The sequence below is a fragment of the Limanda limanda genome, chromosome 19, assembly GCF_963576545.1.
Source record: "Limanda limanda chromosome 19, fLimLim1.1, whole genome shotgun sequence".
Taxonomy (NCBI): Eukaryota; Metazoa; Chordata; class Actinopteri; order Pleuronectiformes; family Pleuronectidae; genus Limanda; species Limanda limanda.
In genome coordinates this window covers 4298257-4324849 of record NC_083654.1, presented here as the reverse complement: position 1 = coordinate 4324849, position 26593 = coordinate 4298257, and the positions used below count along the sequence as shown (strand labels likewise).

The following is a 26593-nucleotide window of genomic DNA, read 5'->3' as shown; positions in this document are numbered from 1 at the left end:
TCACAGAGAGGAAAGAACTAAGTCGCTTTCAAAATAAAAGACACATCTTTTTTGGGAAACCCAGAGAAAAACGATTACGATGATGCGTGAAAGTCACGTATAATTATTATAAAAAGGCCCAGGAACATATATACCGTTGTATTCAACCCATGTTGGAGTGGCTGGCATAATTGTATTATGATTATAATTGTATACCAATTATTTTATTGTTACTATTACTATTAATACAAAAAATTAGGCTCCATAGGCTTAGCAAAGGAACAAAGTTGTATATACTTTTGTATTCAACCCCTGTTAGACTGGTTGGTATAATGGTATGATACACATTTATAGTTGTAATACTATTAACTATATGAAATAATAACAGCAGCAATAATAGGAGCAATAGTTAATAATAGCCTAAAAAAAAAAAAATAATGTTCTCACCAGTGGAGAGCTCCCCTTCACATTGGGTCCTTTCAAGATATAAGCTTGTCCTTGACCTTTGGCCTCTCTGTGTGCTGATAGGAAAAAATCCTCTTTCAAGGTAATCAGTAAAGTGTTTGTCGACATTATGTGTATCTGTATGAAAATGTGTTGTAGTGTTTGTCCTTTTACGAGCCTCCACTGTACCTTTTATCAGAAGATACTTTGTGAAGAAATGCGCAAACTTAAGATTTTAAAGCAAGAATATAACCGTAAAGTATCAGTGTCAGTAAATGAGTGTACTACATAGAAGTCAAGAATACTCTACGTGTTTTTTATCATTAAAGGTGTTGAAATACAACTCAAAATGAAACGCCACAAGAAACACTCATCTATCAAAGTTGTCTTTGTCAAATTTAAAGTTTATAGATCAGGATAAGGAAAAACCGACATAATTCTTCCGATTTAACATGAAATCCACAAAATTATGCAGCAGCACCTTAACACATAAAACAAGCACAATATGTTAGAACTTAATTTCCATTTTGAGTTTGAGTTCTTCAGCCATGATTCAATTGCAGAGCATAATATTAGATCATGTTATATTTCTGTGGTTGAAAAGATAGTTAGGAAAACTACACCATATTCTATTGGCCTGGAGGCCAGCATCAAGTGTGTTACAATTAAAGACAATGAAGCTAACAAGCGTGGTGTTCCCTGGAAAGGCCAACATGCTCCAGTGACCAGGGGATTTAACACAGTGAGTTCCAAGAGACACTTTCATTTAACACAATGTCAAGATTTGTCCGAGAAAAATCTTTATTTAACTCAATTCCAATCCATTTTCACATGTTGGTCAGTAGTAGCAGACATACATTATTATGGTACCTCTATCTACATTCTTGTAACACACACACTCAACTCTTGGCTGAGGCCACAAAAAGGTTTCCAACAGACCTTTGTCACAGCAGACATGTTAGCTTTGTCTCATTTCAGGGGCTGCATCCATCGGAGGCTGCATCACAGCGGCGCAACTCGTCTGTCCTATTTTCAAGGTTTCTACAAATGTGAAAACAAATACATCTTCCCATCTCCCTAAACCCAAAAAGGGTATGGAATGGGTAGATCCTTCCCGGCCCAACCTATTCCAGGAATCATTGCACTTCAGTGGCAAAACTTTACAGTGTTGGCAGTGACAGCAGATGGTATCACACTTCAACTCAACCAAACAGCTAATACCGGACATGCTAAAAAGCAACATCAAAGGGCATGACAACTGTGTCAGTGTGTCCAAATTCAGCTCATGACACAGAAGTCGATGCCTGGGTGTAAATCATAAAATCCATCATGGCTAAATTCTATTTATCTGCTTCAGTATTAAGGTCCTGGTGTCATGCATACTGGCTCATTGTCACACAATCAGAGCCATTATTTATACTATCAGCAACACATGTGTGCTTTACCTACTGTACAAATCACAACGTCTGCAGTGACAAAGGCCTGATGGAAAAAAATACAGTGATTGCTGCCATCCTAATATACAGTATATAATACAAAACAGTCTATACTGCACGAATAAAGTGAGAAATATATTTTAAAAGTTAAGACTTTCCTCATATATTAAATTGATCATAAAATATCCAGTTTCCTTAAATACAGACAGTGCATTGAGTTCTATCAAAATTAAAGAGCTATTATAGCAAACATGTGCTTGAACAACATAAAATGTCTCAGAGTAGCATAGACACACATCTCATCATGGCAACTTAAAACCTAAACCTTCAATTTCTGAAGAATCTACAGTCATGTAGCGAACAGTACGTTCCTGATGCTATATTAAATCAGCACAGACCTTATGTTAAATCTAACATTAAAAGTGCAAACACTGGGCTCTCAAGGCACAATGGCAAAGGCACCGCACGTTGTAACATTGTTCCTACACTGTAAAATGTAGCTAAGATGATTTTATTTCATTTTATCCCATGAGAGTGTCTGTACCTCAAATGTGAAGTAGTTTTTGTGCATAGAGGAAATGTTGTAAAGCACCTTTAAATGGTTCCTAGGTATAGAAACACCAATCAGTGCAACTTGGACACATCCTCAGGGATGAACCCCGGGTCATCGGGTATTTGACGCCCCACTTGGGCGACCCAGCCAGGGGAGTCATTCCCTGGCTTCAGTCCAAGTTGCCCGCTTCATCATGGATTAGCCACTTCGATTTCAATAATTGTCGATTTTTTAAAATACTTTAATTGGCCTTGCTACAATATGCCCACTGTTTGCATTAAAAACAAATATTAACAATATTTGCAAATTGCAGATGCTCATCCTTGTCATCACAGTGTTGTAGTATCAAAAAATATAATGTTAAACTATTTGTCATCTATTCATCATATCTACATTTAGTTAGTCTGTGCATTGTGAGAAGCTGATCTTGATCAAAGCAGCAGCCTTTACTTAAACATGACAAATGCTGATATGGTAAATTTTTCCACAAGGATTAGTATCAAAACTTAACATCCCATAACATTACGTCTTTCTGTGGTTATCTGCGACTGCATGAAAATATTAAGGTCCCTTTCTATTAAGGCAGATTGTCTGGAAGGAGAAGGCACATAAATGCTTTCGCATATAGTTCCTAAAACATTCAATCCATTATTTGGACTTGGTCTTCAAGTCAAGCACTCGTTTAACTTTCCTAATCATGAAGCCACTGATTAGCCCACACACAACAAAAGTGACCCCGTAGAGTCCCACAAAGAGAGCAGCCTCCCCACTGCCATGCAAACGGGAGTACAGCTCCCTGCGGCCCACGTAGTCCAGCTGCGAGGCATGAATCTGACACAGGGTGCAGCAGGAGAGGAAAACGTGGAAAATCTGGTGACTCTGTCCCACAAAATCACAGCGTCCAGGGAAGCAACGCTCGAAAACGGGGACGGTAAAAAAGAAGGAACAGCTGAGAAAGAACACAACCTGGCCAAGGTGATAGAGAACGGCTGAGTCACTGCTGGCTGAGGACCAGGAAAAGAGTCTCACAGCCACTGGACTGGTGTCCCACATGTAGGCGATTGTCGAGGGCAGCACCTGGCAGACCTTACGCACCCAGGTTGGTCGGCTGTGGTTGAAGTATTTTCCATAACAGCACCCCAGGCATGACAAACAGCTTAAGACGCTGGCGACAGGCATGAAGATCCCACGCACGTGTTTGTGAAAGCTCTCATCCACAGCATAATAAAAGTGAACTACAGCACTGCCATACTGATACTGTGCTACCCCGACATAGTCCAGGTAGAAGAAAATGTAGTGGCACAGCTCAGACTTCCCACCCAGCATGTGAGCTAGTACACTGAAGCCAGTGTAGCTCAAAGACGACAGCATGAGAATCAATAGAGGCCACGATTGAGGATCGCCAACAAAGTCCACGGTCTCTACCAGCTGCTGCAATTTGACCAGTAAAACTAAGAACGCCAGCAGGTGAGTCCAGATGTTGATTGTCTCATTGTGGCGTTGGAACAAGGACAGGAAGTAGTAGCGCCAGTTCTGGTTGAGCGGTCGGTAGCCTGTGCAGACGTTGTGATCCCGGAAGTAGGAGGGAACCTCGTTGTCTCTCATGGTGCCGGGCATGGAGGGGGCCGCCTCAGTCAGCATCCGGGGGACCTGCCTGATCTGCTGCAGGCTGATGAACACACGCCCAATTCTATCCATCACAATGGTCGCCATTACTGCATGGAGCTGGATGGTGTCTGCGGAAAAAGGGAGTTGAAAGAGTTGAGATCGGTAAAAATGGACTCCTGGTCCATAAAAAACATCTTCAGACATGAACTCTGGGTGAAATCCCGAGAATTGGCTACGGAGTTTACCCAGAGTTTGCCTTTCACACATTCACAACACAGCGGGAGGTTTTCTGCACAGACATGTTCACAACAGGATCAAATCCTCCGCATTATTCAGGCGAGAGGTGGAGCAGCAGACAGAGGCAGGAAGTGACGTATTAACTCTGCTGTGGAGGTCATGTGATCATGTTTACAGCGCCCTGACACACAGTCGTCAGCTCTTATGCGGGCGGCTGTGGCTGATGGGTAGTGTGGTCGTCCTCCAACCTGAAGGTCGGCAGTTCAATCCCCAGTCTGACCCATCTGCATGTCAAAGTGTCCTTGGGCAAGATGCTGAACCCTGAATTGCCCCTCATAGAACAACAGCGTGCTGCGAATAGATGCACTGTATGAATGTGTGTGTGAATGGGTGAATGTAAAACTGTACTGTAAAGCGCTTTGAGTTGTCATCAAGACTAGAAAAGCGCTATATAAATACAAAACCATTTACTATTTATCACGACAAACTGTTTTAACATCTTCCACTGTGTCCTCTATGTGTGTGTCACCGCTTTTTATTCGTTTTTGTCATTTTTGCATCTCGCACACACACACACACACACACACACACACACACACACACACACACACACACACACACACACACACACACACACACACACACACACACACACACACACACACACACACACACACACACACACACACACACACACACACACTGGCAGTAAATCCACCTATGGATCCCCTGCTGTGCTGTCACACAGTCTCCTTTCTACAGACATTATACTCGCAGGCCAGGTGGATAAAGTCCACAGAAACTTCAGAGCGTCTTACTCTGACATTTGCGTTCACACATGCACATCCTCTGGAGAACCTATGGAGGAACTGTGGAGTCCAGTGCATGTCTGAGAGCAGCTTATTTCATTGTATGAACTTGCACCACCAATTCCAGTGTCCCTGGTGATGGGTTCTGACGTAAAAGAAAATGAAAAAAAAATTAAAAGGACCACCCCCTCCATAACTTGGCACCACTCACCCTGCAGTACTTTTTTTCTGTGACCGCCCCTGGTGAGAAGCGGCTGCTGTGCTGAACTTCCCTGAATCAAACACTCAGATTCTCTGAAGTAATGTAACGCCAGGTGTAACGAGTAAAGTTGCGCTGCTCTCAGAGGTCTGTGAGTTCAGACAAGTTTTTGGCCCAGTGGAGAAAAGAAAGACGTAACTTCTTCTACCCAGTGTCCATCACTGTCCACCCCTGTGCTCCGTGTCCTCCCTGGGTCTGTGTGTGGAGGAGATCTCACCTCGAAGCTCCTGGTCTCCAGAGTCCGCGGCTGAGACGATCACTTCTGACCTCACTCCGACACCCGCTCAATAAAATGTTCACCGCACGTTCGATCTCTCCACTGACAGAGCAACAAGCAAGTTAGGGATGACCGCAGACAAACCGGAAGCTTTGTTACCGTGGCGTCAAAAATAAAAGTCTCATTCTTTATCTACCACGCCGAATTCTGAGACTTTACTATAATCTGACAGCCAACAGCAATCAAACGGATACTTTCTACATCTGGCTGCCGGGAATTACCAAAAAATGACGAAACACAATTCGATTCAGCAAATGGAGAGTAATGAAAAAGTTTTCATCTACAGTCGACATATACAATTTGCATACATCAACACAGTGGTGGGATGTAACATAAGTGCATGACTCAAATACTGTACTCAAGTTCAGATTTTGATGTACTAAATTTGTGTAGCCCATATTCAAAGATCGCAATTTGCCTGATATGACTTAACAAAGTGTGACAACTCTTGACATCAACCCTAAGCAAGAGTGAGGCATAACTTCCAAAACAAAAACCCTTATATCAGATAAAAAAATATAGAAAAGTCAGGATTTCTCTCCCAGCAGCGACAGGAGGACAATAGATGCTGCATGAGTGTAGCCGAGCACAGCAACAAAACAATATTTCCAACATTCATGAGGAAAGACAATATCTAGCATGAATGGAAAAGTATTTGTACATGAGAAAATATCTGACATAGATGAACAGAGCAGCATTGACGTTGAAATTTACAATTGTAAAGATAGAGCTATAGTGCCAATAATAGTGATGTATCTGAGTATGCATTTTGTATATCTAGTTGTAGTAATAATAATAATCCATGATCAGATACCTCCACAATCCACAATCTACTGCAGTCACTTCATTCTTAATTACTTATTTATGCTATTTGTACTACCTACTTATGCACAGTGAAAAATAATAGGCTACGTTTGACCCACAGGCAGCTTTGGTTAGTAGCTACTTTGTAGTTTCACTATAAAGAATCGAAATATATGATTGATCAACTCAGCAGTTTGCTATACTAGTTAGAGCAGGTACGCATTCACAGCTGCAACATTAAAGTTATGTTTACACACTGATGCATCGAAATTATTAAATCAGGCCCATTATCCAGTTTTATTTATCAACTCTGAAATAGGTAACTCTGCATAATGAGTGCTTACTTTGTGCACTCCATTTTTCTGTCAGTGCTGTGTTTTATTTTGAAAAGTGATACCAAAAAGCCTGTTGTGTTTGCAGCTTGACGTACCTGGGTGGATCAGCAGGAAGAGGTTTTTTTTTTCTGTCAAAGAGTGAAAAAAAACGAAAAACCCCTGATATGTGACTTGATTGTAGAACCTACAGACACTAGAAATGCTTCAAAGGAGTGAGATTTGTAAGGTTAATAAGGGGGTTCAGGGTTAAGTAGTGAAGACAGTTGTTTTCTGGTGTGTTAGTGGGTAAATGAAAGTTTATATATCTGTATGAAAAACCTCCTCCAATCACAAGTCGTTTAAGTTCAGTGGACTGACTTTGAGGACATATAGTCAGCTGCTCTTCAAACATTTCACATGAGCACAGGACTGTTCGGAGAGAGAGAAAAGGTATTCACACGGCGTGGGTGTGGACTCCTGGCACATTCTTTGCCAGTGACTGTAGTTCTTCTTCTTTTTTCCTTCTTCTTTAACATAGCACAGAAATACCTATCATAGGGCCAGCAGGAGCAGCACACTGGGATCACATTACTCCAAGTGTTGAGACAGGCTGCTTATCAGATGTTACATATTTATTCAGGTCAAGTGTAAGAATTTAAAGCCAGAGAGCATGCTGGGATTAGTGAAAGAGAAAGATAAATATTTCATGATTTATGATTATTTATGTCTTCATCTTTAAACCCATTGAATGTGAATAGAATAACTGAGTAAACAGTTGGTGTTAAACAGACATGTAGTTTATTCTCCCTTGACTGGACAGAAAGCCTGTGTGTTTCCAGTTGAAGTGGAAACAGGCTATGGGGTTGTTAGTTTATACTTCTAGTTTGAAGTCACGGATTTTCAGTTTCTCGTTGATTCGATACGATACAATACGATACGCTACAGTACCCCAAGCTACGCTATTATGCGATACAAAACACCATATTAATCTCTCAAGGGAGAAACTCTCACCTTAAAAATAGGGCAGATAACAGCTTATCATGACATAACGTGATGAAACAGCTGGCTTTCCTCTGTCCAAAGATACCAAGAAACATACTGGCACATGACATTCAGCCTGCACAGTGGATAATAAAACAACAAGAAATGGCTCAGACACATTGTTCAGGTTTCCTGTGTATGTCATCAAATCCAGTTTCCACCAATCTCATTTCACTGACTGGATCCAGACTCTGTCAAAATTCCACCTGAAGCAGAACTGTGGTTTGAGCTTTGCTGAATGCTTCCGACCACATATTTGACCTGAGGCTCAGTTTTGGGCAATGTTAACTTGAGACATGTTTCAAACAGGTTTAGAAAAACAACGTGTCTGTGATTGCTGTTGAAAAAAACACTTGAAATGCAATCCTGTAGTCTTGAAAACATGAGGGACAGTATAAATGCAGCCTTTTTGTTAAATAATGCAATAATGACCTTTGGTTTTGGATCATGGTCTAAATTACATCTTTTAACATAAGACTAAGAGAAGCTTAGCTAGAGGGTGATTTATGCTAAAGAATAGGCTAAAATAATATAAAATTAGATAACATGTTACAGCGGCAAAAAATGATAGTGAAATAAGAAGTAAACAAAATAAATACGTAAACAAGCGGATAGGATATAGGAACAATGCATAAATATATATATATATATAACGTAAACAGGATGAATATAATGTAAACAGGTAGTCAGGGTAAAAGAGAATGACCTCAGTTGTTTGCATAGTTGTGATGTGATTGTGTATATGTTGGATGACGCACTGTGGATACAAAGGACCCTCCCACTCCAGCTGCATGTTTCCCTGAAACAACTTAAGAAACAGACATTTTGAGCAACTCATGCTGTTTTCATCTGCTCATAAAGTGTTTGTAATAATCGAAAATGGAAGAAATTAGTTCACAGTGTAGCGGAAAGAAGAAACTGTGGTCGTGTGGTTACAGTTTTTTGAAAAGCCTCAGGGGTCATTTAGATTGGTGAAATTCCTTTGTACCGTCAGCACTCAACTGCTGGGAGGATCTCTGAGTCTCAAGCAGTAACTCTGTTTCTCTTCACACTTTTCAATATACACACAAGCACGCACACACACACACACACTTCAATGAGCTCACTCCCCACCCTCTGTCATTTTATCTCTCTTTACAAACACACACTTCCTGTTGCTAACCACCCTCGCTCGGCTCAATAATTTCATTTCCTATTCTGCAATCCTTTTCAACTTTTCTATTGTCATCACAATCATGTTCATACTCACGGTCGCTCGCCGAATTAATCGCAAGAAGGTTTGCTGCGTCTCCCAGCACAGTCTCAAGAGCATGGAGGAGATGCCAGGAGCCGTTACACGGGAGAGCAGGACAGGGCCGTAGAAGGGCATCGACCCAGCAGCAGGACCGGTAACTGCTCCTCTGTGAGAGGAGGAACAGGAGCAGCACTGCCAGAGCCCTTCAAAATGACCTCCAGCAGACTACTGGTGTGCATGTTTCTGACAAAACTGTCAGAAACAGACTCCATGAGGGTGGCATGAGGGCCTGACGACCTCTAGTGGGACCTGTGCTCCCAGCCCAGCACAGTGCAGCTCGATTGGCATTCACCAGAGAACAGGGCGCCACTGGCGAGTCCACCACTGGTGCCCTGTTCTCTTCACAGAGCCTTGTCACACTGAGCACATGTGACAGGCGGGAAAGAGGCTTGAGAAGCTGTGGTGAACGTTATGCCGCCTGTAACACCAGCTGGCATGACCGGTTTTGGCTGTGGGTCAGTGATGGTCTGGGGAGGCATATCCTCGGAGGTTCACACAGACCTCCACGTCATAGCCAATGGTTCCCTGACTGCTGTTAGTGGCCAACAGAGCGAGTGTCAGACCTTACACTGGTCCAGGGCAATGCCCAGGCCTCATGTGGCCAGAGTGAGTACACAGGTCCTGGATGACGATTCACCGGCCCTCAAGTTCCCCTGATGTAAATCCAATTGAGCACCCATATGGGACAGACTGTGCAGGAGGTTGATGCCCTGATCCAGGTCTGGGAGGAGATCCCCCAGGACACCATCCGCCGACTCATCAGGAGCAGGCCCAGACGGGGTCCGGAGCTCATTCAGGCACGAGGAGGCCAGTCACACTACTTAGTCACATCATGAGTTGCTGTTATGAAATTCACACAAGTTGGATCAGCCTGTGATTTAAATTCTTCACTTTGTTTTTCGGGTGTAGTTTTGAAACCAGCGATCAATGGGTTGATGATTTCGGTTTCCATGGACTGTTCATACGTCGTTTTGTTTTCAACAAATTATACAATGTACATCAGTAAAGACTTTTAATATGAATAATTTGTTCATCAAGATCTGATGTGATTTTAGTGTTTCCTTCATCAATGTGCTGAGACAAAAAATAAGGAGATTTAGGGAAAGTAAAGTTGACATTTTTTAGTGTGTGAACTTTTAAAAAGGATGTTTGTCGGTTAAGATTTGTTTTTTTGGGTCATGGTTTATATTCCACCAGTTAACTTTAGGTTTAGGTTTAGAAGGTTAGTGTTAGCATTTAGATTTGTATCAGCATTCATAAAGTTGTGTTTAATCAAATTATACGAACAAGCCAACACATAGAAATTACGTATTCAGTGTAAGGGTAGTAGTTTCGTCCGTGGGTGTGTAATGAAAGTGCAGTGTATATGGGAACTGGGACAAAACACACAGGGTGATAAAGGTGGAGTTCAGTGACCCAGTCATGTCTGTGTGGAGCGGGACGCTGCAGGGGCTTTTGTTTTCCCTTCACCTGACAGGTCTCCTGTGTGTAACCTGCTCAACCTGTTTGTTCCCCCTGTAAGGTGTAAGGTGTCTACTTCCAGTGTTGGGAAGGATACTTTCAAAACGTATTCCGTTACAGAATACAGAATACATGCCCAAAAATGTAATCTGTAACGTATTCCATTACATTAACTAATCTGAGTAACGTATTCTGAATACTTGGAATACTTCCGGTTTGTATTGCATTTTTTAAGTGTATGATTGCGGCGTTGTTATAGTCAGTGGAGCAGCAGCAGTTTAAACTCTCTCTCCGCCGATGCGGCGGGCCAGCTGGATATCCGGCTCCCATCCTCTCCCACCTCTGTGCCGGCCCCACCGGAGGCTGAAGGACCCCCCCCCCCCCCCGCGCCAAGGCTGCCTCGCGCCGTGCAGCGATCGTTTCGGCGTCGAGTCTATTTTTTTTTGCGCTTGACGCGAGCGTATCGCTCCAGGAAACACACTGAAAAATGATTTGAAACGATATTGATGACATTTTATATGATATAAATGATAAAGTTTGCATCCCATAGTTTGTATTCCCCTTCTGGTGTCCTGGAGTTTTAATTTTACCAATTTTACCGATCACATTATTAAATGCCCCCCTCTGCCCATCCACTACAGACACACAAGCAGTCATAAAGATAAAAAGAGAGGGGGGCGGAGAATACGTAATTTACCCTCGACACCCGACATTGAACGGAGCAAACAGCGGAGAAGTTCTTGAAGATGGATGACATTAAATTGGGACGCTGTTACAGTTAATGTTGGAGCAACAAGTGACCATATGCTTTTATACTTCTGGATCAACGGGTGATATTATTAGCGCTGCCCGGCGCTTCAGCGTCCGGTGTGAACCCGGCGTGCCTCGCTGGCCTCCTGCAGAGCCATGACAGCAGAGCTCTGGGAGCGCAGGTCGGTCTTCTCTCACCAGGCGCTGGAAGGGCAGCTTGCGGATCAGCAGCTCCGTAGATTTCTGGTAGCGACGGAAGTCTCTCAGAGCTAAGGTCCCGGCCCCGAGCCGGTAGCGGTGAGGCTTCTTCACGCCGCCGGGGGAAGGTGCGCTCTTACGGCAGCCCTGGTCTCCAGCTGCTTCCTGGGGGTTTTGCCGCCGGTGGATTTACGAGAGAGTGAATAAACTCGAGAAGTACCGTCATGTAATCCACTGATTTCAACAATGTAACTGTATTCTGAATACCATCTATTTAATTTGTAACTGTAACGGAATACAGTTACTCATAATTTGTATTCTAAATACGTAACGCCGTTACATGTATTCCGTTACTCCCCATCACTGTCTACTTCCACATCAAGACTGGTCATTAGCAGGAGCGCCACATACCATAACCAGACAGTAACCCTTTATGTCCACAGAGGGGCAGTGTTTCCTACTTTTTTAACCTCACTGGTCATTAGATATAAATTCACTCAGAAAAGAGCTTTGTGAGCAGGGGAAGCAGTTTGGGGCAGCCGTGGAACAGGGGGTAGAGCGGGTTGTCCACTTGCCAGGTTTGATATCAGTTGACCTTATTTCGCCTGCTGAATACTGAACCCCCAAGTGCTCCTGACCCCTGTGCCTGCAGTGTGTGCAAGATGTGTGATGGAGAAAGTGCTGCAAATAGATGCACTGCAGGATTGTGTGTGTGAAAGACAAAAAAAGTTTGTAGTCACTTGATTGAAATATTATTTAGGAATATTCATATCAGGGTTGCAGGTCCTGGTCGTTTTGCATCTCTATTCTCAACCTCCCCTCCTGAAGAGTGCTCACACACACGGGTTAGTGCGGCTGATCTCAGTCACGGCAGCCATTTTACACACTGGTCCTTGATGATACGCGTTAGAAGATATCACTGACTCGGCTCCGCAGTTTAATGGATCTGAATCTGCTGAAAGTTGTATTTATATATTTCAAGTGAAGCTTATTCACAGAACAGAAGACTTTCTGGTTCAGATAAACCATTTTATAACACTAGGTGGCACCATTACTACATTCATAGTGAGTGTACACGGCTTTAACAGCAGAACCACATCAGTATCAACAGTAAAGACGAGACAAGATTTAAATTAAGAATTTATTCCAAAATTTATTCCAAAAACACTAAACCAGGGACTTGGCATCCTGCTGCACCTAGACGAAGAGGAGAGCATTAGAAAACAATGTAAAGTATGCAGGACAGAGAAATGTTGTAGACCCACCTGCTCAGGTCACTGATGCAGCCTGCTGATCCTCTTCCATTTGCTCCCTGGGTGAACACTCTGACCCTGTGGATTGTAGGGTGCAGTCTGCTGTGAGGGAGCCGGGTATTTCAGCTGTGGTGTCTGGACAACTTGCTCCTGGTCAGATGGCCCCTTCAGCCTCCTGATGGGCGAGCCGCCGAAGCGATCCGGGATGCTGTGGGTTATGGTCGGGGCGAAGTGCGGAGAAGAGCGACCCGTGGCACGGAGGTCACCGTTTCCCTGGTTTCTGGTGTTCCACATAGATGACGCAGGCCAGGTTTGGCTGGGGTCATAGTTCAAGCCCTGGCTCCCTCCTAGACCGCGTGGTGCAAATGCAGACTGGGGATAACTGGAGGCCATGCTGGAAGCAGGCACGTACTCTCCTTGGGCAGATCCTCCGGTCACAGTAAACAGCTTGCTCCTGAACCGATCGGGCTGGCTGGGGTCATTTCCGATTCTCTCATTTTGAGGGACTGAAAAACTCGAGGGTTTAGATGCTGCAGCTTTAGACCGTGAAGACACTCGTCGACCACGGACAGTGGCTGAGGTGAGCGTCCGTACAGAGCCTTCTTCCGGCACAGGAGCTCCTGCACTAAACAGCCTTGGAGACTGTGAAGATGGAGGGTAGCCCGCTCGTGCAGAGAAGGTCGGACTCTGAGCAGACGCAGAATTTCTGGACAGATGCTGGTTAGTACGCTGTGAATCCTGCTGAGTTCTATCACTGAGGCTATTCTGGTTTTGACTGTACTTACTCAAAGCACTTCCACTAGCGATAGAAGTAGAACGGCCCAAGAACTGCGTTTTCGGGACACTTTGAGCATTTACCAGCTTGGAGTCTATCATTTTCCAATCGGGGTTTGCATCATCAAACACAGGGCTGCTCCTCACTAACATGGCTGAAGCGTAGCCACTGTGAGCTGGCTGTGAAACAGTTTGTGTGTGGCCACTGCTGGAAAACCCCTGATCATAACCACTGCGAACGGCAGGTTCTGGATTGAAGCTGCTGCTCTGGGCCGAGCGTGGAGAAACAGAGGCCTGTCTGAATAGAGTCTGGGGATCGCTGCCATCATCTCTTCTCAGACCCCGGTCCTGTGGCGAGAACCCAACATACGCGTTGCCGCTTTGTCTCTGGGAGCCCTGAGCTGCAAGAGAGACAAGAGGGTTAAAGATCTACAACTTATAAATTAAGAGTAGGTTTGTTTTGAAATGGGGAGGGGGGGGGGTTCTGCTCACCTTGTGTGGCCCATAAACAGCATACATGCTCTGCTTGAAACAAACAAATCAGCAAGAAGGTCCTGCTCAGGAAACAAGACATGAAAATCAGGAGCCGTTGGACAGCAGCAACACAACACAGTCACAAAGAGGGATAACTTACTTCAAACGAATTGCCCAAGTCATTTCTGCGTACAGCCTGGTCGATGCAACAGTAGTCCACCAACCCTGGAGTTACTTGCTGTGCACGTGTGTGTGTGTGTGTGTGCAGCAGAGAGGCAGCATTTATTTCAGCCTGCGTCCAATCAAAGTCTAATGAGCAGATTGTTTGCAGGTGCTTCTTGTTGTGGGGTCTGTGTGTGTATGTGTGTGTGTGGGTGTGGGAGTTGTGTGTGTTTGGGTGTGTGTGTGTGTGTGTGTGTTTGTCTTGCCTGCTTTGTTTGCTTCTGTCTGTGTGTTTGATTTAATAATGATGCCTCCGTGATGCTGATCAACTTGGTAATGTTGCAGTGTGTGTGTGTGTGTGTGTGTGTGTGTGTGTGTGTGTGTGTGTGTGTGTGTGTGTGTGTGTGTGTGTGTGTGTGTGTGTGTGTGTGTGTGTGTGTGTGTGTGTGTGTGTGTGTGTGTGTACGTGTGTGTGTGTACGTGTGTGTGTGTGTACGTGTGTACGTGTGTACGTGTGTACGTGTGTACGTGTACGTGTGTACGTGTACGTGTGTGTGTGTACGTGTACGTGTGTACGTGTACGTGTAGGGCAGATTGATTATGAGTGTGCGGCAGTTAAATGATGAACACTGCTGGTGTGGGTCTAACTTTCATGTGATATCTTGGCCGCCCACTTTGTCTGACAATGCACTGTAGTATTGATTAGATAAGTGACTCTGGATTTACCGTGGAGTTGTTCTGTCTACAGGCCTGACATGTGAAGAAGGTCCCATTACCCGAATTGTGACATCATCGTTCCAACTTCAGTGTGCTCACATACTCTGAAGTCTGACGGTGTTTAGATAACATAGACGCTTTTAACAAAATGTGGGCTATGGTATTTATGTTTGAAGAACCTTGAACCAACTTTTTATTGAAAGGAAGAGTGAGGAAGCATCCAGGCATATGGCTCCTATCCTCTCTTCAGCCAGTTGGAGCCTTTGAGCTCTGGGAGGCGCTGTAGAGTTCATCTGGCAACTCAAAATGTTTTTTTAAAAGTCCTTCATTCCAAGTACTTTGAACTCCACAAAGTGACATTCAGTCCACAGATGCTGGCCATATGCCTGTCTAACTAAATCCCTTTATTTATTTATTTATTGGTGTTTTACGATGTCGCTTGTTTAAATGACTCAGTGTCATTATTGCCTGTTCTTTATTTTCTTAAATGTATAACTCATCGAGTTGTTGTTCTAATTTCAGGTGGCGTTTACATGTATTTCCTCAGTGGAAAGCGGATTATCCTGATTATTCCGACGGCACATGAACGCACGCTGGACGGTGTAAGAGCTGTACTGTGTCTGTGATGTGTGAATCTCTGCCATGTGACCTGTGTGTTAGTCTTTTCTTCCCAATAAGTAATGATGCTATAGTCTGTGTGCTGTAGGATCAGTAAAAACAATAGTATTCATATTAACTGGGAAAATGTAGCACACAGTGACACATCCTCATGAAGAGATATTTTTAAACATGGTGTAACTCAGGATCGCTTTCCAAAAAAACTGTAGAAAAAGTTCATATAATGTTTTAGGTTAGAGACACTTGCCATACTAGTCTGCTCAAAGTAACAGTGCACTGTAAATATTTTGTATAAAAAAGTAAGGAAACTCATTTAATTTTTCAGGCAATGGCTTTCCACACACGTAAAATTATTCTATTTTACAGCGCATCTGATGATGGTGATTTTTCTAATGAATCGTCTGTCCTAATGAAAAAAAAGGTCCCTCGTGCTTGAGCTTACATGGTTTTACATTTACATAGGTATTTTTACAAATGTGTGACTGCACAATGCCCTATAGGGGACGGCGTATTTTAAAAACCGACAGACACTTTAAGGTGATACTGCACTTTTATTCTTCACACAGTAAAAAACATTTTACACTCATATTAATTGTATACCATAACCTATATTCTTATATATAATTCTATATGTGCATATGTTTCAATATCTCTGTAAAAATAATGCACACATAAAGTAAACATCATTGTGCAATCATTCTTCATTTTGTTAAAGTAAGTTTCTCCAGAAATAGTATAGTACAGGGGATTAAAGCTTCTGTCTGAGCGAACAGTGTTTTGCTCAGTCCCCTCTGTGACATCCAGGCAGAGCTGATAGACCAGCTTAGGGCAGCTAGCCGGAACACTAAAACCCTCTGACACATAGGGTTAGAATTTGTCATCTTGGTATGGCCAGAGGATAATGTCTTGTGGGTCATATTGATTCTATAGGCTATGATCAGAAAACAGGAAAGGAGAAAAAAACTGTGTCAAACTACATCTCAGATGATTTGTTTGCCTTTCCACAAACTGAACTTGGGACCAAGGTTGACCGGAACCAACCCTTTGAAACAAACTCCCAGAGGAGGTCAGACTGATTGACTCACTCATTATCCTCCTTTAAATCTCTCTCAAAAAATGTATTTTGTTATTGTGCTTTTACTGGATTTATGGTCTGAACTTACTTTAATTCACCTCATAACACATTTTTTAAACATTGGCATTCTTGCAACCCCTACTCTATTTTCTTTAATTATTTTAACAATCTATTAAATGTCTTTGTCTTGTTTTGCCTGTATTGATTGATTTATTGACATTTATACTGTTTAATTGCTTATATAATTTAGTCCTTTAAAAGCACGTTGTAACTTTTTTCAAAAAAGTGCTATAATAATAATAATGATAATAATCATTATTATTATTGTTGTTGTTGATGTGTGTTCAGGGGAAGCAAGTGATGACTTACTCGTTCATCCCCACATTTCTATCCTCTGTTTGCTAAATATAAATCAACCTCCCCAAACAATCTCCCCATCACACACTATTCAAGTGTTGTTGTTTCACAGCTTTATAAAACCATAAGCAAATTCATGTCATATTAGTGTGATTTCATCAGTGGCATGTGTCTGTGACCATGTGGGACGCTCTACATGAAAATGACCCTCGACACTGTCCACACACACATTCAGGCTGGTGCAGGACACACTCCCTGGTCGTCTGGCAGGAGTGAATCTTCATACCAGGCTGTGCTTGGTCAAAAGTGTTTATTTATGACAATCCCCTGCTGCCAGAGGAAGAGTGATGACAGTTCACGTCACTTGAATATGTCACCCTTCCCTAGTTTCTTCAAGCTCCTTCCTCAGGCCACGTTTTAATCCTAGAGTTATTCAACCTGACCATTTTTTTTATCTTTGTGTGTGTGTGTGTGTGTGTGTGACATTCACTCCTGTATGAGCAAGGATGGCAATAGCAAATTTCCCAGGAAAGAGTGACAGATGACATACGACGACCAGATGAGCGTGGTGGCTTAGATCAAAGACACAATTTCCTGTCACAGGAAATGGTGAGGAGGATTTTTATTTTTTTCAGGAACAGTTTCCTCCTCTCTGAATTCTTTCCATTACGCCTATCAACATTTATATGGGCGAGACAGCGAGTGAAAGTCCCCGACTGGAATCAGAAATACTGTCACTGACGACACAAGAATAATAGAACAGAGGCTCTAACAAATATCCTACACACATCATGCAAGAGTAAAACAAATAAAACTGTAAATGATTTACTCAAGTCAAGTGACCATCATCTGCCTGAATGTTGATTTCCACGGAACAGAGGAAAGACACTGTTTGAGCTGCACAGACCCCCTCATTTAACAAGCATGCCTTGTGTGAAGGTTCCACCCTGCTCACAAGCTTCCTTCATACTAAGATAGATTTGTAACTGGATGTGCAGGACCAGAAATAAGATGTCATGGAGGAGAAAGCAAACACAGCGTTGTCCCCTTATTTCTGTGTGGTGCAGAACGTTGAGACATTTGTGAGGAGGGTCAGTAACCTAGTTGGTTGAAACCACACAACGGCGGCTAAATTGGAAAATGCATCATCTACCTTTGTTGCCCTTCATCTCCGTTAAGCCATCGATTGTTGACTTTGTGTGTCATTGTGTCACAAGGATGGAATTATGACAGTGGTGTGTGTCTCAGTCCAGGGGCTGAATCCTTCAGAGGTTGTGTTCTACCCGGCCCACAAACACTGCCTCCTTCACGGACTGTGTAGACCACGATGGCCAAACTCCAAAGAGAAGGTCTGGTCTACAGAGGATTCCTGTGGTCGAGATCATCAGCTCGTCCTACCCTTATTGCTGTTGCCTAGCAACAGAGATGAAGTTGGACACCTGGGATGCACCCGCTGGAGCCTTTACTTTCAGGGATGGAAGGACACATTTGTCTGCAGCGTTTAAAGTGGCCTTCCAAATGGGACAGTCTTGTCTTGCCGCTGTTATGCGATCTGTGCAGACTCAGACGGATGCAGCCCCCGAATTGAGACAGGGCTCATGTGTATGTGCATGTGTCCTTCATATGTGGACGTAATTACATTCTCTCAGCGAAAAGAATGTGGCCACATGTGTCCCAGACCATCTCCACATGTGTTTTGAGTGATCTGATCTCAGGACACATTTGGATGCATTCAGACCTGTACTTAGGGCCGACCAATTATGATCGTATCAGTCAGGATGGATGTTTATACCAGGTCTGACCAAGGACTTTATGAAAGAAGGCTGTCCTGGAGATTCACATATAGCGGTGGTGGTGTTGTCTGTTGGACAAACATTTGAACACCTGCCAAAGTATTAAAAACCACGTTTGATATAGTTCCCACTACAGAGGTTTGTCCTTGACCACATTTCTGCATAGCGACACATACAAGGTGTATTTAAAGTGTTTTAAGCTTTGATTTGAAGGACGCCACAAACTCAGCCTGCTGTGTTTCCTCTTGCAGGTTCCAGAGTCTCTAAGCTCCTCCCTGTTGCTGCTGCAGCAGGTAACTGCAGTCCGTGTTATGAAAATTATTTTAAATCATGTGTTTGTTTAATTCAAAGAAAAGTTTTATGGGTGGCTCTATTGCTCTGTGGTGAATAAATACATCAGGCTCTGTTTTGCAAGTTGGATCAGTTGGTGAAAATAAGAGCTTATTTATGTTTTAGAATGCGTCGCTTAAGGCTGCATTAAGTTATTTTATCTTTATTTCTCGGTGTGACGTTTTGCATGTTCTCCCTGTTTTATCCACTTTCTTAGCTCCAAATGAATGTGAGTGTGAAGGGTTGTTTGTCTGTATGTGTCACACCTGTCATAGACTGATGACCTGTCCAGGATGTACCCTGCTTCCTACCCAACATAATCATATGTTTTTGGCAACCTAAGTATTATTTTAGGGTCCTTAGATAGAGATGAGGGTCACTTTTTGTGACACTTTACTTTCACATCACATTTGATATATAGTTAATAAAATGAATACCGATTAAAGTAGCTTTAAACGATTATTCTAATTTATTTCAACTTAGCGTATTTCCCATTAATGTGGCTATTGTGGTTCCATGGGCCGTGCCAACTAACTGTTCTTGCGACCTCCTCTTCAGGAAAAAACAAGGACTCATGGGGCAACTTGCCAGCTGACCTATATTCATCAGTGTTTGTTTACTTGTGTGAGGCTGACTCCCACCGCAGTTATACTGAGTCAAAGGAAACTCTAAGTTAAATGTAACGGCCCATTACCCCCTGGACTATTTAGGACAAATCATTCCACTTTGATGGTTGACCATATTTATCTGACCCTGAGTAAACAGACGAGACGCTAAATCAGAAGGAGGAGGAGATTTGAGAGACGGAGGCAGAGACTTCAGGCAACAGGACCATCGCAAACACAACATACTGTACCTCAGGTCAGTGGTGGTTCTCCTGTGGTTACCGCTCTGCACAGAGTGGGGCCTGTTGATTGCTCGTTTAAAAATCAATATGTCCATGGTTTAAGTTAATTTCACCAGCTATGAGAATTGATTCTGAGGCACCCACATCATCCTCCTGGAGCCTCTTATTTCACTTCACCGAAATGGATTGATGTACACAAGTTAGAATAATGCCATCTACATACTTTCTAACTCCCAGATAATTGTTTGATATGATTTATATAAAAGCAATTTTTATTGGGAAAGAGATCAGGAGTGTGCTGGTTGCCCAATTATCTACTGTTTAGTGTGAGTCATTGTTTCCTCGAGTCTCTGCAGTGGAGGTGGTGAGTGCAAAGACCCATAGAGCCACAATAACCATCATGTGCCAGGGTGAAATATACCTGATATACTTTTTAACAGAGATATCAGAAAGTTATTGGTGAAAAACACAACAATTCTTTCTTCTACATCTACAAATCGCTCAAACGAAAATGTTCTAGGGCCAGCAGTTAATTCTCAACGACAAAGAAATGAAAACTATTGATTTAGAAGAGAAAATCAAAAACATTATTGCAGGTTTTTCTAGACTGATATTATATGGTTTCTTTGGACAGATCTACAACCTACATTCTTTCTGATACCTTATTCCTCTTCATCTTGCAGTGCTTAAACAGAATGTCCAGAAGTCCCTAATGTAGCAAGATGACACAGTCAGCAGATGGAGTCTCCTCTCCGGAAGAGCATTTGGCCTCCGAACACTTCTTCTCCTCCTGACCAATGAGGTGCCTCAGATCCCCGTCGGGTGCGCTGGACCTCCTCCCGCTCCTGCATCTGCTCCTACATTTTAAATAATGAAGGTAATAATAATGAGCCCATGTCTGCTCCCATCAGGAGGGCGAGAGGTCAAGCTACCTATGGAGAGTTCACTCTCCACACATTCCATGAGCAGCTCCAGGATTTGGCCCCATCAGAGGCTGCTGTCTTTCTGCTTCTGTTCTCAGCTGACATTGCTCTAGAGGTGAAGTTAAAGGACCATTCCTGTTTATTACAAATTTGCAAATTATGTGAAACAAATGGATAAGAGCAAATCAACAGTTTGGCCACTTTATCTAAACAACTTTTTCTGCAGGCAAAACTTAGGTGAAACGAAACTGCTTTCAGACGTGCACTAAACTCTGCAGTTCCTCAGTATTTTCTCCAGAGGAAGTGCATGTGTGAGATGATCCTCAGTTTCACCGCCTGGCCTCTGAGTATAATATCCGTAAAAATCAAGGAGAAGTTGATGTGAGAACACAGCAGGGGATCCTACCCAAGCGAGTGGGGGGTTTGATAATGCTTCTAACACGCAACAGATGCAAAAAAGAAAAAACTAGAAGAAAACAAATATCTCCAGTTGAAACAGACACCACTGGATTTATAAGCGATTTGCTCTATAGCTGTCTTTTATTTCTAGAGCTTTTATGCAAAATAATATATGCCTGCAACTAGACTGGACCATGACAGTAAATGCGTATGCCAGAAAACCAAAAAAAACATTTGGCTGAAGGATAATAAAATGCTGGGTAGCGCTTAAATAATTGTAAAGATGGACGTGGCTTTGTCAACATAACCTAAAGTTATTTGACTCTTTTCTCATATGACAATATTCATAAGCACAGATTTGATGTTGTCATAAACTGCGTACTACTGTAACCCGACTACAAAGAGGAAGAAAACCATAGCCTACAATAAATGAAGCCGTATATAAACCATTGTGGGTTTACAAAGGGGCTGTTCAAATAACTGTTTCCAGCCTGAATATTGCATTTGTCTCTGCTCAGTTCCAGCCCAACTCATTGACGCATGAAGCAGATGATGAAGTACTGGAGTTTTGAGTATCTTGTCCTTTCTTTAAAAACGGGTCAAGGCCATTTATAATCAACTGACAGAACAGGCCTTCTTCCCTTTCTCTGAGAGGACCAGAGGAGAATCTCTATAATGAATCATAGGGGGGGTTATTCCTGTGGTATGACTAATCAATCCAAGGGCTTGATTACGTTTGTTCACCACTGGAACAATTCATCTTTATACCTTGTTGTCCTCCCTTGGGGATCTTTCCAAGAAGATAACTTGGAGAACACATGTGTTGACTTTTCCTTAACTCTCTGTACGTTCAATAAGCTTCAGCTCATTCAGAGTTTGAGAGAACAAGGCAGGATGGGACACAGAGTTTTCTAATTGAAATCTCCCAAACCCCATCCTCCTATAAACAACCACAGCAAAACAAAACTTCTGAGAAGCCACATGGATGGAGAGACTGATTCGTGGCTAGCTGGGGGACAGCAGAGCTCACAACCAGACTCCAGGACTCTCTCCACTCAGAGCATAGAGGCCCAGAGGAGGGGAAGTTCTTGGGGTGGGGGGGGCCTGTGAGGCCGAGCTGTGCTGTTGCTGCATTCTACAGTTGTTGTCAATTCAGAGATCAATGGAGACAAAGTCATGAAGACTTCAGAGGGACGCTGCATTGTTGTGGTGGAGTTTTTTACATGAGCCCGTCTTTCATGGGAGACAGGACTTTGTTGCGAGCATTTGTTTCTCATTTTCTGCGGGTCCTGGGGATCCATTGCGGTGAGGCACCAAGAGGTTTTGCTTAAATTTCAAGAGCATAAACTATTTCATCATGACATTTGGACACATACATCTTGTACAAACACTGTGGTGCACATACCCAAGTGGGACTAATAGATTTAACAATTAAGCATAAATCAAAACCATCTCTGTGAGTTTTATTGAAGTGGAACTTTTTCTGTAAGGAAATGTGAACCATAATGATAGACTGTGACTAGTGCGCTGGTTTTTCTTTTTTGCAATGACTAATATTACAGGCTGGTGCTGCTGCTGCTAGATTGCTATGATGCACAGTTTAGATAAAAACTACAAAGCAGTGTGGTGATTCGACTCATTTTGTTCAGGTCAGTGTATAAAGTCACCATTGTCCCTTTTTACTACACTAAGCACTGTTGCTTCACCTTTCTGCGTGACAGCACATTCACAAGATCGTGACTGTTGGTGCTGATTCTGGCTTCACCTCAGTTAGAAGTTCAATTTTTAGGTCAAACTGTGACATATCTGTGGCTTGGGCTGACTGTGCTGACAATGGTGTATAAGTCACCAGGGATAGGGGATCTCCACAGCTGAGAGCTATTCATTCACTATAGTTGGTTGGGTTTGAAGCTTCTGAATGAAGGATTTGTTTGAACGGTATGTGCACTTATCACCTCTGGCGCACAACTCACTGGAGCATGTCACACTGTTGCATGGTTTGAAAACATGTCGGTCCTTTCTTCAGCAAGGCCGACGGCGTTCTTTATGTACTTTTTGTGATTTTAAATTATGATAAAGAACTTTAAGGACCATTCGTCTCGGGGTTAAGTTTTTACATGACCCACTTGTAAAGATTAAACCAGCTAACAGCGGATGGCAGTAAGCCTAGCTTGCTAACGTTAGCACCTTAGACTGTATATTAAGATGGACGACATGACAACTGCCAAAGAATTAAGCCAAACTGTTTTAAATAAATGTTTCTCTAAGATGGTTTCTGTCATTTGGGGAAATTACACTGATGTATGTTTAAACACGAGTTTGGCTTCAATTATTTTATGCTATAATTGGTTGAAATGTCAAAGACTGACTGATTGGTCAAGTGCACATATCGATGGGTCTTCGCCACTGCAGCTCTATCCCCAGAGTGCTACTGTGCCGACTCCAGCTCCAATTGCCCACGATGGCCTTATTTTGTGGTTCATGTCTGGATTGTGGGAGGAAGTGCACACATGTTGTCCCTTATGTTCAATCTTCAATTTCAAAGTACTCTCTTTCATGTGTCCAGTTGAGGCAGGCAAATTGACAGACTGTCAAGACTTAAAGCAACGTGACTCAAATTTTGTATATACTGAACAAACACTAAGAAGTACATTGCTGATGCTAGTACCTTTATGGAAAAGATCAATGGGCCATGTGGGTGAGCTGCACCAGCCTCTAATTGCTTACATTTTCTGGCCCACAGATAGTCACATTGATCAAGTGTGCAGAAGGACAATAGGTGATACCCCACTGGAATCACTTTAGTGGTTTAGTTGCCACCTTCGCCGACCTGACTGGTGGGACATGATGTACAGTAGAGGCAGCATATAGGAAGCTGGGTGAAGAAAGTCATCGATCTCTCTAATAAAATCATAGTTGGAAGAGGGAAAGAGAACCGGACTTTGTTTCAGTGTTCTGTGCTCGGTTTGGTTTTAAAAGTGAAAAACCAAATGTAAAGCAGAATGTTGCAGATTTTGCGGTATATGCTGACGGTAAATGTAAAAGGGAGACAGCTGCATTTGTCATACCGCGCCAGTGGAGGGGGGGGGGGGGGGTAGATGCCACTTTGTCTCTGTCGTCATGCTGCTGACTGTTGTGGTCTCTTTTTAACATGTTCAATTCCTCACAGATGTGGTGTTCACTTTAAAGGCATATTCCCTATCATGGCCATTAAATCCATGTAATGGCGCCAAGATGTTCCCAGAGACAGGAGGCGTATGAAATAAGGAGCAACATACTCCAGAGGAACATACTAAAACTGGAAAGAAACACTCAAAGTGCATGTTTAGCAAAAGCCACATGGTGCACGGAATAACAGCAACATAAAGCTGTTAGTTTATAACACGGATTCCTCAACAGAAACCTCAGTGGCAGAACAAATAGCTTGTGGGAATACAAGACAAAGCAAGGGACACTGAAATAAAGACGTGATCTTTTAATCAGATATGTGCAACATACAGTTTGAAAGGACAAAGTAATTGGAGCATTTGTATAGTTTTTAACAAGCCTCTCGTGTGCACAGCTAGTAATGGAGAATGTCTGGATGTATTAGTAGGGCTCCTCTCTTTTCATTGCATCCCTGCTGAGACAGTATTGCACAGCCTATTGCAAACAGACCATATATTTTTCAAGCAGACAGGCTCATAAAAAGTCCCCACAAAAAAAGGCACAGCTCCTTATACACACTTTAATGAGAGAAAACGGAAGTAAAGACATGCAGGGAGTAATCTTTCTTCTGTCTGCTACACCGACTGACACCAATAACCCGTGGCCGACTTAATGCCCCGGTTATGACACGTTGTGTAATAGCAAGTGAAAACTTCTCCTCTGGTTTTTTCTCCCACAGGCAAATATTAAGAATGATGACACTTTAACAATTGCTGGATCAGAGCGCTCCACTTTGTCATCATGAGAGAATCCTATTATGCGGCGGCATAATGGCCCTCTGTGAAAACCGAAAGACAATGAGTATCACAAGGCAACGGGAAAACAAAGCTTATTTGAGGCATCTCGCCATCCGAGCTGCCCTTTGTGTCGGAGCACGGAGCCCCAATTGTTTTCTCCTCAGCGAGTAAATGCCCGGCTTAATGTGGTTCCGCGGCTCGGAGGAATGATACCGTGAGTTTGGTCCCGACGATATGATTACATTCATTTCAGGACACACAAGATTACATTGGCACTAAATGAGTATACAGACTTCATAAAGTTTAACTTGGTCTTTCCACATGCAGTAGAACGGCTCCACGCTGCAAACACGTCTGGATCGCTACCAGAGGAGCTTGCAGGACATCTTGATAGGATGAAGATGCTACTTTGGCTTTTTCGAACAATGGGAGGCTGCTCAAGTTCTCCCCAGGGCTCCTTTCCCTCATTCCAAATGCCTTGATAGCTAACAATTTGGGCAATAAACACTTAGAGGAATGGCAGCTTGCCATCCCCTCTCTCTGCCTGCATTTGTCTCACGTTGTAGCATCAAAAGAGAAAAGCTTTTGTCATGTAGCCATAGCAAAAGGTGACAACACACGTGTGACATCTGAGGGCAGAGAACAGTCGTGGTTTGTGTGTCGTGTCATTCAGGTTCTATTTGAAACATGCATGCAAGATCAAAGGCTTAGATTTGACTATGAAATGCGTTTTTTGACATGGAAGTTGGAAGTTATGTGAAGGAATTGATCTTAGAAAACAGTAAAGGCATACAAGGTAGAGACTAACCAGAAGATAAAGAACATAGTCTTGTTTCTCTTCAGAAGGAGCCCTACTTTACTGGTCAGAGCAAACTGCTGAATGAAACAATGTAGCTGGTGTTTCGGAATCATCTGTATCTTATCACTGCGAGAGAAAAAAACAAAATCCCCTAAACAAAAAAATGTGGAGAGCCAGACTTTTCCTTCAAAGAGCCTCCAGAGCGGCTGTTGTCTTTGAGGAGGGAGGGAGATTGCTTTCAGCAGCTTCGGCCCTGGACTGGTTCTCATCATCTTGACAATAAAACTCAAGGAGTTGAAACAAAGCAACGTTTCAGGAAAAAAAGAATGAGGGGGCTAGGAGATTTCCGCTGGTCTGTGCCGAGTAGTCCCCCCCCCCCCCCCCCAATTTCTCAGTCCTACTGCCAAAGAAAAGCAGAGTGGTGATTTTAAGGAGAGCTTTAGTCAAGCTTTCGGGGGCTTAATTCCTCCCTGGCACCCTGGGGGCTAAAGGACGAAGGGACCAAAGGGCTTGAAACGGTTCAAAGATGAATGAGTGATTGTGCTTTAAACTCCCAGAGGTTTGTCTTGGTAGTGTCGGGATTTATTGCAGCGTTTTGTTGCTTTGTTTTCACAAGTCAAACAGATCAGACACAGCAGACAGAATCAACGTTTGTTGAGTTCAG

The 26593-nt window shown here is 43.0% G+C and overlaps 1 protein-coding gene across 1 annotated transcript; it reads right to left on the bottom strand.

Annotated features, from left to right (window-relative positions):
* Positions 1 to 1206: 1206 nt before the first annotated feature.
* On the bottom strand, positions 1207 to 5632 carry paqr7a (progestin and adipoQ receptor family member VII, a). The gene is made up of 2 exons (XM_061092690.1): positions 5543 to 5632; positions 1207 to 4148 (listed from the first exon to the last, which is right to left on the bottom strand). The coding sequence occupies exon 2, from the start codon at positions 4123 to 4125 to the stop codon at positions 3061 to 3063; it is 1065 nt and encodes a 354-aa protein (XP_060948673.1). The 5' UTR covers positions 4126 to 4148; positions 5543 to 5632; the 3' UTR covers positions 1207 to 3060.
* Positions 5633 to 26593: the final 20961 nt, after the last annotated feature.

Excerpts from the sequence above, each read along its gene's own strand:
- paqr7a (XM_061092690.1), bottom strand. The coding sequence starts at position 4,125 with ATGGCGACCATTGTGATGGATAGAATTGGGCGTGTGTTCATCAGCCTG.